Genomic DNA, 13,400 nt, shown 5'->3' with positions numbered 1-13,400 from the left:
TTTAATAGGATTCTTCTGGTATAAATATCTTATGTTGACCAAGATTTTTGCATGGCATTTATGAAAATTGGAAATTATTATGTCTACACACCACTGATTTCCATTCATTCAATAGTGTGCGTTTCACGTGTTTTATTTTGTTTTCTATGGTGAATGTGTGACAATGTATATACATCATTATGCTATAATTGAAATTGAATTGTAAATAAATAAAGTATTTGCATTGTTGCTTTCAGTTTTCTTGGAGTATAGATAAGCAGGGAAATCACTTAAACTGTTCAAGTCATTTTCTTTTTTAATTACCACTGAGAATACTTGACTGAGAGAAATATGTCGGGAATAAACCCACTTGGCCAGGGAAACCTGCTGATAAACCTGGGGAAGCACACCAACTCAATATGAGTGAACAGCTTCGTTTATTGCAAATACAGCAAACCTTATATAGATACAGAACCCGAAAACACGGTTATAAACAACTATATAAATCACATACCTAGGGTATAGTGTTCAGACAGGCATATCAAAGGAATAAAAGCGAACATTCCATAAACCCATATACCAAGCACCGTTGCTTAGGTACTAAGATGCTACAGTTATTCGAAGCACAAAACGTCCCTGGCTTCTTGGCCACTTCCAAGCACAAACCGTCCCTTGCTCCTAAGCCACGTAAGCTAGTTTGATCATCTTCTAGAAATCCAGATTAGGGTGCAAGATAAAACCCACTTCAGTTCCCCCCTTTTCATTTTATGGGCGCATCTCAAGATATTCCCAAGAGCTATGCCCTCCTTGCTCCTTAAGCCAATCTTGAATAAAATTATTCGTAGAAAACGTTGTACTAAATACCGGCATGGCTCGAGGGGGATTGATTGCCCTTTGAAGACAGCCATATACAATTCGTCCACCTATAATTATCAATAGCAAGATTAGTAACCATCGCAAACCTTATTTTATCAGGCCGTATGCCGATGAGGAAAGGCCTGGAAAAGTAGAACGAAGCCAATCGTCTGTGGGATTATGATCTTTACTCACAGATTGCATGTGATTCAGGAGCCAGCCAATCTGTTTATGTATGGAATCACTATGGTCAGACAAATTAAAACAACACATTCCCTCAAAATCAGTACACACGCGTCCCTGCGCTAACAGCAAAAAATCTGTAGCTGCTCTATTTTGCAACACCGCGTGCCGTAAGCTGTCCATGTACTCCAGCATTTCCTCAAGAATCTGGGACGTAATATTGCTTTGTTTGACTTTCCAACATGCCAATCGCTCGATCTGCTTCAAGGCTTGTGCAGCTGCCAAACCTGGTTCTAGGATGGACGCCAAGATGTTCGCAGTGACCGTCCATAGCTGTACCTCGTCACGACAATCTTCAACCAGAATCATTGCCGGGCGTTGATCCCTAAGGCGGTCATCTCCAGATAGCATCCTGTAGGAAAACTTCTTGTTGCATAGTAAAAGGTTCAGATTGAGCAAACAAGATATCATCCATGTAATGATAAATGATAGTATGAGACCAAGCTTTTCTGATCGGCGCTAACGCATAATCAACAAATAACTGGCATAAGGTAGGGCTATTTTTCATTCCCTGCGGAAGCACGATCCATTGATAGCGCGCCGCTGGCATGCTCTTATTGATTGCTGGCAATGTAAAAGCAAAGCGTTGTGAATCAGCGGGGTTAATTTTGATTGTAAAACAGCAATCGTTCAGATCAATTATTAACAGGTGCCATGACTCCGGGACCATCGATGGGTTTGGCAATCCCGGTTGCAATGCCCCCATTGCTTGCATTTGATTATTGATAGCACGTAGATCATGTAGCAGCCGATATTTCCCCCATTTTTTTTCTTAATCACAAAAATAGGAGTATTCCAAGGGCTGGTAGAAGGCACGATATGCCCTTGCTGCAATTGCTCTTGTACCAACTGACTGGCATGCTGCAGGCTTTCCTGTTTCAACGGCCACTGATCAATCCAAATGGGATGATCAGAAATCCATCGCAATCGGACCGGGAAAGCCCATGCAGTGGCCGTTAGGGAAAACCCGAAGACCCTGAATTGGTTAGGATAACACCCAGCTGGTCCAGTACGTCTCGCCCGACTAGCGCCGAAACAGCCACCGGGAGGGGCATTACTGCAATTTTGCATTGCGCAGAGCGATTTTCTAATGTCACTGTAATTGGATCCAAACTGCGAGACACTGGAACAGTTCCACCAACTCCTTCCACCCCCTTTCCGACCGACTCCGTCGGCCACTGTCCCGGCCAGGCGTTCGTTGCTACAATGGTAATATCTGCGCCCGTATCTAACAACGCTCGGAAAGTAATAGTGCGTTGCTGACGAGTCAATGTAATCGGACCCACTGGTCTCGAATGCAGAGGCATAGTAAAAGTGCGAGGCCCCCTGTGGATCCAAAACTCTTATCTCCCCTGCTTTCAGGAGAGTGCGGGGACACAGCTGCAGTTAAATGCGGTAAGGGAATCAGTTGTGCAACACGCGAATGAGCGGGGACATGAACAGGTGGATGCCATGTGTGCATTACAATTTGAATGACTCCTGTATAGTCCTTATCAATTAGTCCAGGCAATATCAATAAACCTGCTAACCCAGTAGAGGAGCGACCAATGAGCAAAGCTCCAACAGGCTGTCCATTAATTAAAATCGGTGCCTTCACTTCCGAGGCAACCCTCTCTGGTCTAGTGTCGATTAATGTGACATCTACTGCGGTTGCCAGGTCCAAACCGAGGCTGCCGGGGGTGGCTGGGGAGAGGACGGCGGAGCCGGAGCGGCAACGCATTGATTGCCGAGGTCGCTACTGTTGTCGTTGCGCGGCGACTCGTGCTCTGTTTGCCGTTTCCCGACCGACATACCGCCGTACCATGGGTGCCAGATTGACAGTTATCGCACCACACCTTAGATTTACAAACTCGTTTAAAGTGCGCAGGTTTACCGCATCGGAAACATCGCTGCTTCCCTTTAGCTGACTCACTCTGCCTTTTGTTATTGCTCTGTAACAACGGAGCGAATGATGCAAATGCCTGATTATGAGTAGCATTACTTACTTAGTAATTACTTATAGTCTCTCCCATCGCTCGCACAGCCTCCATTAATATTGCCTGAGCCGCCGTAGGTACACGGTTCATGCGCTCTAACATCTCTTCCAGAGTAGCATTCAGAGGCAATGTGGCTAAGACAGATTTCGTAGCGGAATTACTATTTTCAAGAACGCACTGACGTAACAGAGAAGCACGCATCCAGTCTGGCACATCGGCATGCGACAATGCCTCGGTCAGTTTGTCAACAAAGCTAGCAAAAGTTTCCTCTCTGCCCTGCTTAATTGATAAATATGATGGTGCCTGCTTTGACGTCTTTACCATGTTGTATGCATCCCGCGCCTAGTTCATACCCTCCATACAAACTTCAGGTCCCATCTGGACCTGAATGTCAGGGCGACAAAACATATTGCTGCCTGTTAACTGATCAACCGTAACCTGAAACAATGGGTGGTGCATATCCCGCGGGATCTGTGCAGACAACTCACACAGCCGCCGCCAATGTGCTTGCCACAGCATCTGCTCAGAGGGCTTCATAATCATGCGCATTATAGCTTCTATGTCCTCCGGAACCAAAATACTACTAGCTCACATATACGTCAACAGCTGTCGAGCCGGTTCACTATGTAACCCATGCTCGGCCACTGTAGCTCGCAACTGAGATAACATTTTCCAACCGATTGGCACATGTACCCCGTGAACCTCACCATCCGGTCCTGCATCGTAACGAATTGGAAAAGCTTGACTCACAATCTCCACTATATCCATTTCCCCCTGATGTGCGGCTTGCTCCGCAATCTTAGACCAATTAAGTCTTGTAATCCGTCTATTTTTCCCTATTTGTGTAGCATTGTCACAGCCCTCTTGTTCATTTTTCCTTGGCGAAACCCCCGCCGGCACAGGTGCAGAGGCGAGGGGGGGGGGGGCAGGTCCCCATTGCCTTCCTCCTCAGGGAATAAGTCGGGCTCCGAATCCGACTCTTCCTTTCGAGGGGCGCTGGGCAAAACGTAATTGTCCAACTTAACGGGGACAGGGATGCCCATAGATGGATGAGGGGGATCCTGGATTCTCCCCGTAGCCGTCCCAACCCCCAGTTGCTGAGCTGCCTAACCGGCCATATCCTAGTCCACCTTGTGTCTCTTAATAATTTCTCTCCAAGGCTTCATCAATTTCTTAGCCTCCTTTTTATCATCAATCACCTGATCCCAAAGTATATCACCACACGTACTCCACTCATCAACATTAAATAAGGTTCCTGCATGCAAGAACACCCCGCCGATCGCCCGAAATCCAAAACGTTCGGTACCGACTTTAAAACTCCCGAATCCACCCTGCGTTTTTCTAAAAAACGTAAAAGTAATTGTTGGGCTACCTCCCGCTCCATTCCGTCTGACGGAGATCCGCAATCCGCCTCCCGCGGTGGCGCTCAGCTGGCCAGCTATTCACACCGGTTGCCCTCCGAGTCTGCCCCGGTTGTCAACCGCATAAGACTCGCAGCGCCAGGTGCATCAGTCAGGTCCCTGTTCGGGCGCCAAATGTCGGGAATAACCCACTTGGCCAGGGAAACCTGCTGATAAACCTGGGGAAGCACACCAACTCAATATGAGTGAACAGCTTTGTTTATTGCAAATACAGCAAACCTTATATAGATACAGAACCCGAAAACACGGTTATAAACAACTCTATAAATCACATACCTAGGGTACGGTGTTCAGACAAGCATATCGAAGGAACAAAAGCGAACATTCCATAAACCCATATACCAAGCACCGTTGCTTAGGTACTAAGATGCTACAGTTATTCGAAGCACAATGGCTTCTAGGCTTCTATGCTTCTAGGCCACTTCCAAGCACAAACCGTCCCTTGCTCCTAAGCCACGCAAGCTAGTTTGATCATCTTCTAGAAACCCAGATTATGGTACAAGATAAAACCCACTGCAGAAATAGATGGTACTCCATTGAATCTTCTGTTTGCTTTATCAACAGTAGAAATGCAATAGAATTTGTTTTCTGTCACAAGTGAGAGTTCCTTCTGTAGCAGTCATTTCAGTTGCTGCTAAGCATAAAACAAGGAAGGAGGGAAAAAAACAAGGAGAAAAATTGACCATTGTCCAAACTGTTTTGCCAACAGAACACGAGGGTTACTTATCACATATAAATCCATGGATGTAAGTTTTTAAATACCGGTTTTTTGTCTAGGATTGAGAAAGAAATGTCTTTCTTTTCCCAAATGAAATCCTTATCCTGAAATTCCTATTTATTGTAAATAAGGCTTAAAAAGATAGCCCAGCTAAAAGTTTGATGAAAAAGAACATAGATTTTGAAATACTTCCCAGAAATCTTCTGGACTGGAATTGTATATATACTATATAATGGAAGCTCAATAAAATTCAAGGATTTATAAAATGCTTTCAGAAGTTAGTGTTTTATTACTTTTTGAAATCTCAAATCACAATAAGATTTGCATACGCAGAAAATTTTTAATGCAACTGTTATTCAGTATTTACTTCACTACAGCATAGAAAACTTTTTCCTCTGTCTTGAAATAACACATTTTTACATTGTTTGAGGAAGCTACATAGGATATTATGCCTTGATTTGAACGAATTCACTCAAAACCACACATTCTCTTGAAGTGGTGAATATTCATCTATAATTCGTATCTAAGAAAAGCATCCTAAAATTACATCCTTATCTCACTTGACTTGGAAAGAGAAACTAACATACTTAAAAAAATAAAGTGTAAATAATTTAATGGGCTGATATTGAAGATGATGATAAATCTCAGTTTTGAATCTGAATTAATTGCGTTGTTATGATTTTCTTCCCCCGTATTATTTTCCTTGAAAAATAATGTGTAAGGTATATTTGGAAGTGATATTTTTATATGTGTATAAATTCACTCGTGTCAGAAACAAGTCATTATTACTTAGAACATAGTACAGGGACTGCTCCAAAAATGATGACTTCTATTTTTATAGTAGTCTTCTACTTCAGAGGTGACTGGTTAGCGAAACAGCAGAAGTTGGATCTTCTCACCAATTTTCCTTTAAACTGTATTGCATTGCAACAGATGTCTGCAGAGACAATCACAGAATCATAGAATTGCCAAGGTTGGATGGGGACCTCAAGGATCAAGAATCTCCATCCCCCTTGCCACATGCTGGTTCCTCCCTTGCAGTACTGAAAGGCTGCAATGATCCCCGCAATGTTCTTTTCTCCACGCCAAACAAGCCCAGCTCCCTCATCTTCTCTTCATAGGGGAGGTGCTCCAGTCCCCTGATTATCCTTGTGGCTCTCTTCTGGATCCTCTCCAAAGGTTCTCTGTCTTTTTTGTATTACGGGCTCCAGACCTGGACACAGTACTCCAGATGTGGCCTCACAAGAGCAGAGTAGAGGAGGACAATCACCTCCCTGTTCCTGCTGGCCACCCCTCTTCTGATGGAGCCCAGGATACCATTTGCTTTCTGAGCTGCAAGAGCACAGTGTTGGCTCTTGTTAAGCTTTTCATCTATCAAGACTCCCAGATCTTCGCAGGGCTGCTCTCAAGGACCTCTCCTTTCAGCCTGATTCCTGGGATTCCTGGGATTCCTGATACCTGGGATTCCTCCAGTCCATGTGGAAAACCTTGTACTTTGCTGTGCTGAGCATCAGTAAGTTCACGCGGGCTCACCTTTCAAGTCTGTTGAGGTCACTCTGAATGCCATCCCTTCATTCCATTGTGTTAACCATACAACTCAGTTTGGTGCTGTCAGCAAACTTGCTGAGGTTGCACTCTATTCCATCATTGATGTCATTGTTAAAGTGTCCCAAAACAGAGGTCCCAAGACAGAACCCTGGAGGACAGCACTCGTTACCGGTCTCCATCTGGAGATAGAACATTGAACACCACCCTCTGTCTGCAGCCTTTCAACCAATTTCTTATCCATCCATCAAATCCGCATCCCTCCAATTTGGAGATAAGGATGGTGGACCCTGCTTAGCTCAAGTTCAGGTAAATGACACCAGTCACCTTTCCCTTTCCAGCTATGGCATCACTTCATCATAGAAGGCCACCAGACTGGTTAAGCATGACCTTTCCCTGGTGAAGCAGTGCTGGCTGTCTCAGATCACACGCTCATTCCTCCTATGATCAAGCACATGGATCATTGAGGATGATCCATGACCTTCCCAGGCACAGAGTTGAGACTCATTGGCCCTGGGTCCTCCTTGCTCCTATTCTTCTAAACGGGAGTGATGTGACCCTGTGATGTTCCATCTGAGTGACATGCCAATGCAACAAACATGGAATTATGAATAAAGTAAAGGTGCGTCAGTGAAATCCTTTATGAAAAAGAAATTGCACTCACTGACATTCATTTATGCTTGATGAATGTTTATGAAGACCAAAAAATGAATGTGAGAAGTGGCAGGCAGTGGTGTTTTTCTGCAGTGATGTGAAATTGATAGCGTCATGAAAAACAATTGAAGTTCTAGAAACTCACGCACAGCTTTAAGTCCAGAAAAGAGCATCTTTATTTGCTCATATGTACAAATCAGCAGATTACAACCAGGGAACTGTACATGAAGTTGAATGTTTCAGTGCATTGAGAACAATGGTAGCAATATTGGTTTATTGTACCAGTTTGGTCTTGCAAATGCTTATCCAGAAGCAGAAAGAACATCATATGCAAGTTTGTCACAACGTACTGAACCAATAAAAGGTGAAGGTGAATTGTTATCTACAGCTGCTGAATTATGAATTATGAGACATGAGGGCATAACTATGAGCCAGAATGAAAGCACAGAATCAAAGCAGTTCATGATGAAGTGAATTCCCTAGTGAAGAAAAAGTTCATTACACTCTGTGAGTAAAGCAGTTTGCACCGTAATAGGAAGTGAATGATACTTCCAGATTTCCTGTAGCCCAGGCAAGCCATCAACTCTGACAAGTATGTCATGATGCTAAGCAGAACATTTGAATTTTCAGAGAACTTCCAAGACAGCAAAGAAGGCAAACTTCTCCTATAACATGATAATTCCAGGTGTCATGGAACACCTGGAATTGAACACATGGCCTATCTTGACTGGGCTACCACACCCAGTACACATTTGCTCTTCCTTTCTTCCATTTCTTCCCCTCTTTCTTCCATTTGCTCTATGAAAAATGGACTGTGTAGTCAATATTTTCTTAGCAACAATGATGTCATTGTGTAAAGAGTGGGACTCCTGAATTTGTGCAGATTTTGAAAAGCATGGCATGCAGGCTCTTGTACATTGCTGGTTAAAATGCGGTTATGTGATTATGTTAGAAAATAGTATTTTCTAGCTGAGAATTTGCTCTATCAAATAGTGCTACTGTGCTTTTTGTGACTGTTACATTTTCCATGGAAAGAAATAGGAGGCAATACATAAATACATGTCAGACAGACATAGTCTGAGAATTTAGTGACTAATCAATCTGCTGGTGGAGACTTTTTTAGGTAATGTTTTGCTTATCAGTAAAAAATTATTTGTAAATATCATTATTTTGTATCTTCATAGTCAGGAAAATGTTTCTAGATCCGTCATAATTTCAGAAACAGTGATTTTTCAAAGATGTTACATTATTCCCCAAGGTACCCTACAAAAACTGGTAGATTTTGGATTCTGGAAATCTACCTGATGTCCATATTTCGTCTAAAATAAATTGCATTAAGCTGAATACAAAATTGGTCTTTACTTGATACTGGAGTATGAAAGAATAGACTTTTATAACGAGACTAACCTTCAACTATTAACTGGAATCAAATCTTTATTACTAAGGTTTCCCAATATGACGATATGTAAATAAAAAGATTTTAATAATTCTAGTTTAAGATACTTTATTTTGACAAAAATTATAAACTAAGAGCAGATTGGAAAGTACAGTTGTAATCATAACTACAAAGAAACAGAACTTTATTAAATCAGCACCAAATCAATATTTTTCATACCCTAATTTGTTTTTAGAAAGTAATTCCTATAAATTTATCCCTTTTTATATCAAATTTGGTTACAATAATCTTTTGAAATACAGTACATGTTTCTGTGGACTGTGTGTATGATCTGATAGTAGGGTTTTTTTTGTTTGTTTGTTTGTTTTGGTTTTTTTTGAGAATGAAAAACGTTTTATAATGTTTGATTACAGCACGAAAGAAATGAATGTGACATTTTTATAAAATTCACTTAGTCATTTTTTGGAAACTAACTATATATTGTCATATTTCAGTTCAACAGGACTGAAGTTTCTACCTTGATTGTGATGACAAAGTAGCTAATTAAATCTAAGATAACAACTCCCTTTCCATGTGATTAGGGTTATTATTTTTCATGTGCTATCATGGCATTTTCATTTGTATCTTAGAAAAGCCTGTGATACTCCTCTTACCTAAGATCTTGCCGAGTATGAGAGATCTGATTGCATTGAACTCTGTGCCTGAAGACAGAATAAATTTCATTCTTTCATTCTGGTTAACCTGCAAAATGGTATATTGAATAACAAAGTAGAATAATGAAGGTGATATTAGCTAAAATTTGCAAGAAAACAGGTGAGAATTAAAATTAAAAGAAGCAAGGGGAAAACTTTGAAAGCTATGCAATAAAAAAACTTGATAATCAGCTTTCTCATCTCACTGGTTATAGCTGTGTTATTGTTTATGGATCCAAACCACTTTTGTTAAACCAAGCAGGATAATTCCTCCGTAGTATTATAAGGGTAAATAAAACTGATAAATTTCTAAAACAATGAATAAAGTTATCTCCATTTTTAAAAAGTCACTGAATATTTAATATATAACGAAAAATCAAATATTACACCGTAAAACTCTTCTTAGTGTACCTCTAGAACAAATTACCATCAATTGTTCTACTAATGCAAAATTAAACAAACTGAGCTCTAGCCCCAAAGTGCCAGTATCCAACAATTAATGAGCAAATTGAATATTTCTATTCATCAAGTGTCCACAAAAAAAAAGTATTCTTTAATAATCATTCATTTCACATAAAAAGAATCAGTGAGAATAGTATGTTTAAATTATCTAAATATTAAACAATGTATAATGTTTAATCTGAAATGAAAATGAAAATGCAAGACCTCAGATTATTAATAGTGATCACGTACTCATGAAAAACTAACTAAAACAATTAATGGAAAATAATGAGGAAAATCTGACCTTTAGACAAAAGAAAAGATCCAGGAGATTGCCTAACCAGGTTTCCTCTGCCCAGTATTTGTTTTGCTTTATTTATTTGAGATAATAACATATATTTCGTTTGGAAGTAAGTATTTGCTGTCACAATTTATTACATTTGTTTTAAATGCAGTGTACTTTGATGATAAAACTTTTTTTTTTTTTTTAAATATAGCTGAAGTACCTCTACAAAGAGTATTTCCTTTTCTCTGTCAATCCTCACATGTTTTAGTTGTCCATCAGCCATACTTTTGAAGTTGATGCTGCAGACATCAGGATCTTGATGACTGTCTAGCTTGTATCTGATCTGTAAACTTCCTGCAATTATAAACAGAGTAAATGTTATAGTTCACTAACTGCACAACAGGCAGGGTAGATCATATATGCCTCCTTTATTTGAAAATAAAAATTGTTTAATTTCTAAGGATTAACTCAACTAAATGATTAATGTGAGAAATGGAAGAAGCCAATAGAAAAGATAGTCACTCAGGACAGTCGTGTTGGCAGCATTCTTGGACTCTGGGAAAATTAAAAACATGAAAATAGCCCAGACACCTTACTCAACAGCTGAGAATTCAGCATGTACCATCGAGTTATGGCTAAAATATCAATTTAAATGAATACAAGATAATAATCTTACCTCAACTTTAACTATTAAGCAATAGGATGCACAGCAAGATTTCCATTTGACTAGGGAAGCCTCTTGAGGTTAACACCTGATGCAGAAATCCCTTACTCCTTGATGCCAAGATTTCTTGTTGCTACAGTTCCTTAGTAAATGATTAATAGCTTCCAAAGCTTAATAAACTTCACTAAGGTTATATATCAAGTTGCCTTTGAGCATAAAATCTTTTCAACATAAACAATTTATAAAGTCTTAGACCAGGACTCAACTGCACCTAGGCTATTTACCTCTTCAGTACAAACAGTTTAGGGAGTTCACTCTGAACCTCATAACTCAATGGTAGAGATTCCTCATCCATTGGACATAAGCTGTTGTCAACGTCTGGGACTGAATTTGGATCCACTTCTACATAGATTCCTCTGTGAAGGAGTTCAGAAAACAGGAGAGTCCACCTTGAATCTTATTATTAAATTTCACTAGTATTGCTCTTGAATATTGTTCACACTATGCACACCTGTAAATCTCTAATTAGTTAATAAGGACATAAAGAATCAAGTCTATCCCTCCTCCCAGTCTTGTTAACTTTCAGTATGCTGCCATTACACATATCACACAGGCTTTTTACTACAAAAGCATCATGGTTTTCTTATCAGAGTTAAGATGTAGAGGTACTGGAACTTTGTACTAGCTCACTGAAAGCAAAACTCTGTAAAAACTCTTGGCGGTCACAAGTAGAAAACATTCTCCCTGATTTGTTGAGGACGCTAGTGTTATTCCTCATCCAAATCTGTATCTGGAAAAGCCACATTCTCTTTGAGCATAGAGCAAGTGTGACTGCAAACAATCTTTTATACACTCAAAGATTCAACTCTGTGTTGTGTGGTTGTGTTTTTGTTTGTGTGTTTCTGTTTGTTTGCTTGTAATTGAATCTCTTGGCTAAAAACAAAAAAATATATCTAAAAGTATGACAAGGAAAAGGCAAGAAAAAAGAACATAAAACAAAGATCCAATTTAAATTTCATGTTCAGTTTAAATAGTAAAAATATAATTTGACATCTGCTATGTAATGTGGATTGGCACCTGATTAATTTTGAATATGATGAGAAATATATATTGTAAATATATGTATAAACTTTCAAGAAGTATTTTATTATTTATCATTAGTAATTGATAATTCACTCTCTTTGGAAATAAAAGATACATTTTGTTGTTCAATCCAGATCAAAGTCTAAATACACACATACATGTATTTCTAAAGGATTTCCAGGAAAAAAAAAAAACTTTGCCAGCAAGTTATAAAAAGCAATAGAAGTTGAAATTACAGCAATAGGAATGATTTGGGGGTGGATAGCAATGCATATTAGAACTGAAAAAAAAAAATATATATATATATAACTTAAAAATTATTTTGGTATTTGGTTCTGGGAATTAAAGTGAATCAGAGATGACAGCTATGAGTTCATTATTGTTTCGAAACAGTCTAGCTGAAAACTCACCATTTCTGGATAAAATGACAGAGAGATATTCCTTGTAGAAGGAGCTGACATAAAGCAATAAGCTTGGTGTCCGTGTTGTTCGGAAGGCAAATGTAATTACTTCCCTGTTCAGAGTCATATCAGCATAGAAAGAAGAAGCGTGAGAACTGGAATTTTTATCAAAGGTGTAGTATTCTTGAAAACTGTATATCACAGAAGTGCCAGTCCCAAAATAAGCAGAGATCTCTGAAATGAAAAGCAATTCCATTTTTAAATATCATTCATAATAGGAATGAAATTCTGCCACAGAGGAAAATGGACAGAAAAAAAGAAGTACAATAAATTATTGTGATAAATATATTAATACATACATAAAAAGGATTAATATGTAGAACTGTAAAGAATAGCAAGACTATTTCTGGGGCTAGAACTGGAAGACAGTTTCACGTATGTTTTAAAGATCCATTGTATTAAGTGCTTTTATTGTCTGGTTTTGAATGTGGCATCTGCTTTTTAATATGATTTGTTTATTTATTGTCTGACATCCTCAAATCCACACATTTACTCATATGTATTTTCTACAGAAATATGGATGCAGGAGATTAATCTTAGAACTAAACTTGTTTGCACTTGAAAATTGTTCAGGAAAAGAGACTGGTCAGATGAAAGAAAAGAAGAATACAACCAGGATTATGATCTTTTCAGGTATTAATCACACAGAGAGGGCAACTGTGTGTGTGCAGCACCTCATGGCAGTTTCCTAGTAAAAATAATTTTCTTAACCTATAATGCTTTCAAATATTAAGAAAAATTATTGAAATTGATATAACATGGCTCAGTTCCTTTGAAAGAATATATCAATATTACTGTAGGTCAACCCATATATTCAGCAACAAGACCCACTAAGCCACAGCAAACTAATAATCATGGAGTGTAACCATTAACCTCTTCTCTTTGCTGAAAGCATATCATTTTTCATCCATGGTATTAGCTTCACAGTGAAAGACATGGAAGGAATTAGGCCTTTATTGAGGTGGCAGTAGTCATGGCAGTAGTTG

General features: G+C 39.2%; 1 protein-coding gene across 1 annotated transcript in view; it reads right to left on the bottom strand.

Moving 5' to 3' along the window:
• The window catches only part of CNTNAP4 (contactin associated protein family member 4), a 176,857-nt gene that overhangs the window by 7,372 nt on the left and 156,085 nt on the right, over positions 1-13,400 (bottom strand). Inside the window, exons 19-21 of the mRNA XM_052701256.1 lie at positions 12,364-12,588; positions 10,427-10,560; positions 9,441-9,528 (exon numbers count right to left, since the gene is read on the bottom strand). Coding sequence (XP_052557216.1) covers positions 9,441-9,528; positions 10,427-10,560; positions 12,364-12,588 — 447 coding nt within the window. The remainder of the gene's footprint in view (positions 1-9,440; positions 9,529-10,426; positions 10,561-12,363; positions 12,589-13,400) is intronic.

Source organism: Tympanuchus pallidicinctus, unplaced genomic scaffold (genome assembly GCF_026119805.1).
Source record: "Tympanuchus pallidicinctus isolate F22 unplaced genomic scaffold, pur_lepc_1.0 scaffold4, whole genome shotgun sequence".
In the NCBI taxonomy this organism is placed as follows: Eukaryota; Metazoa; Chordata; class Aves; order Galliformes; family Phasianidae; genus Tympanuchus; species Tympanuchus pallidicinctus.
The sequence above is the reverse complement of the archived record's forward strand: the minus strand, read 5'-3'. Positions and strand labels throughout refer to the sequence as shown.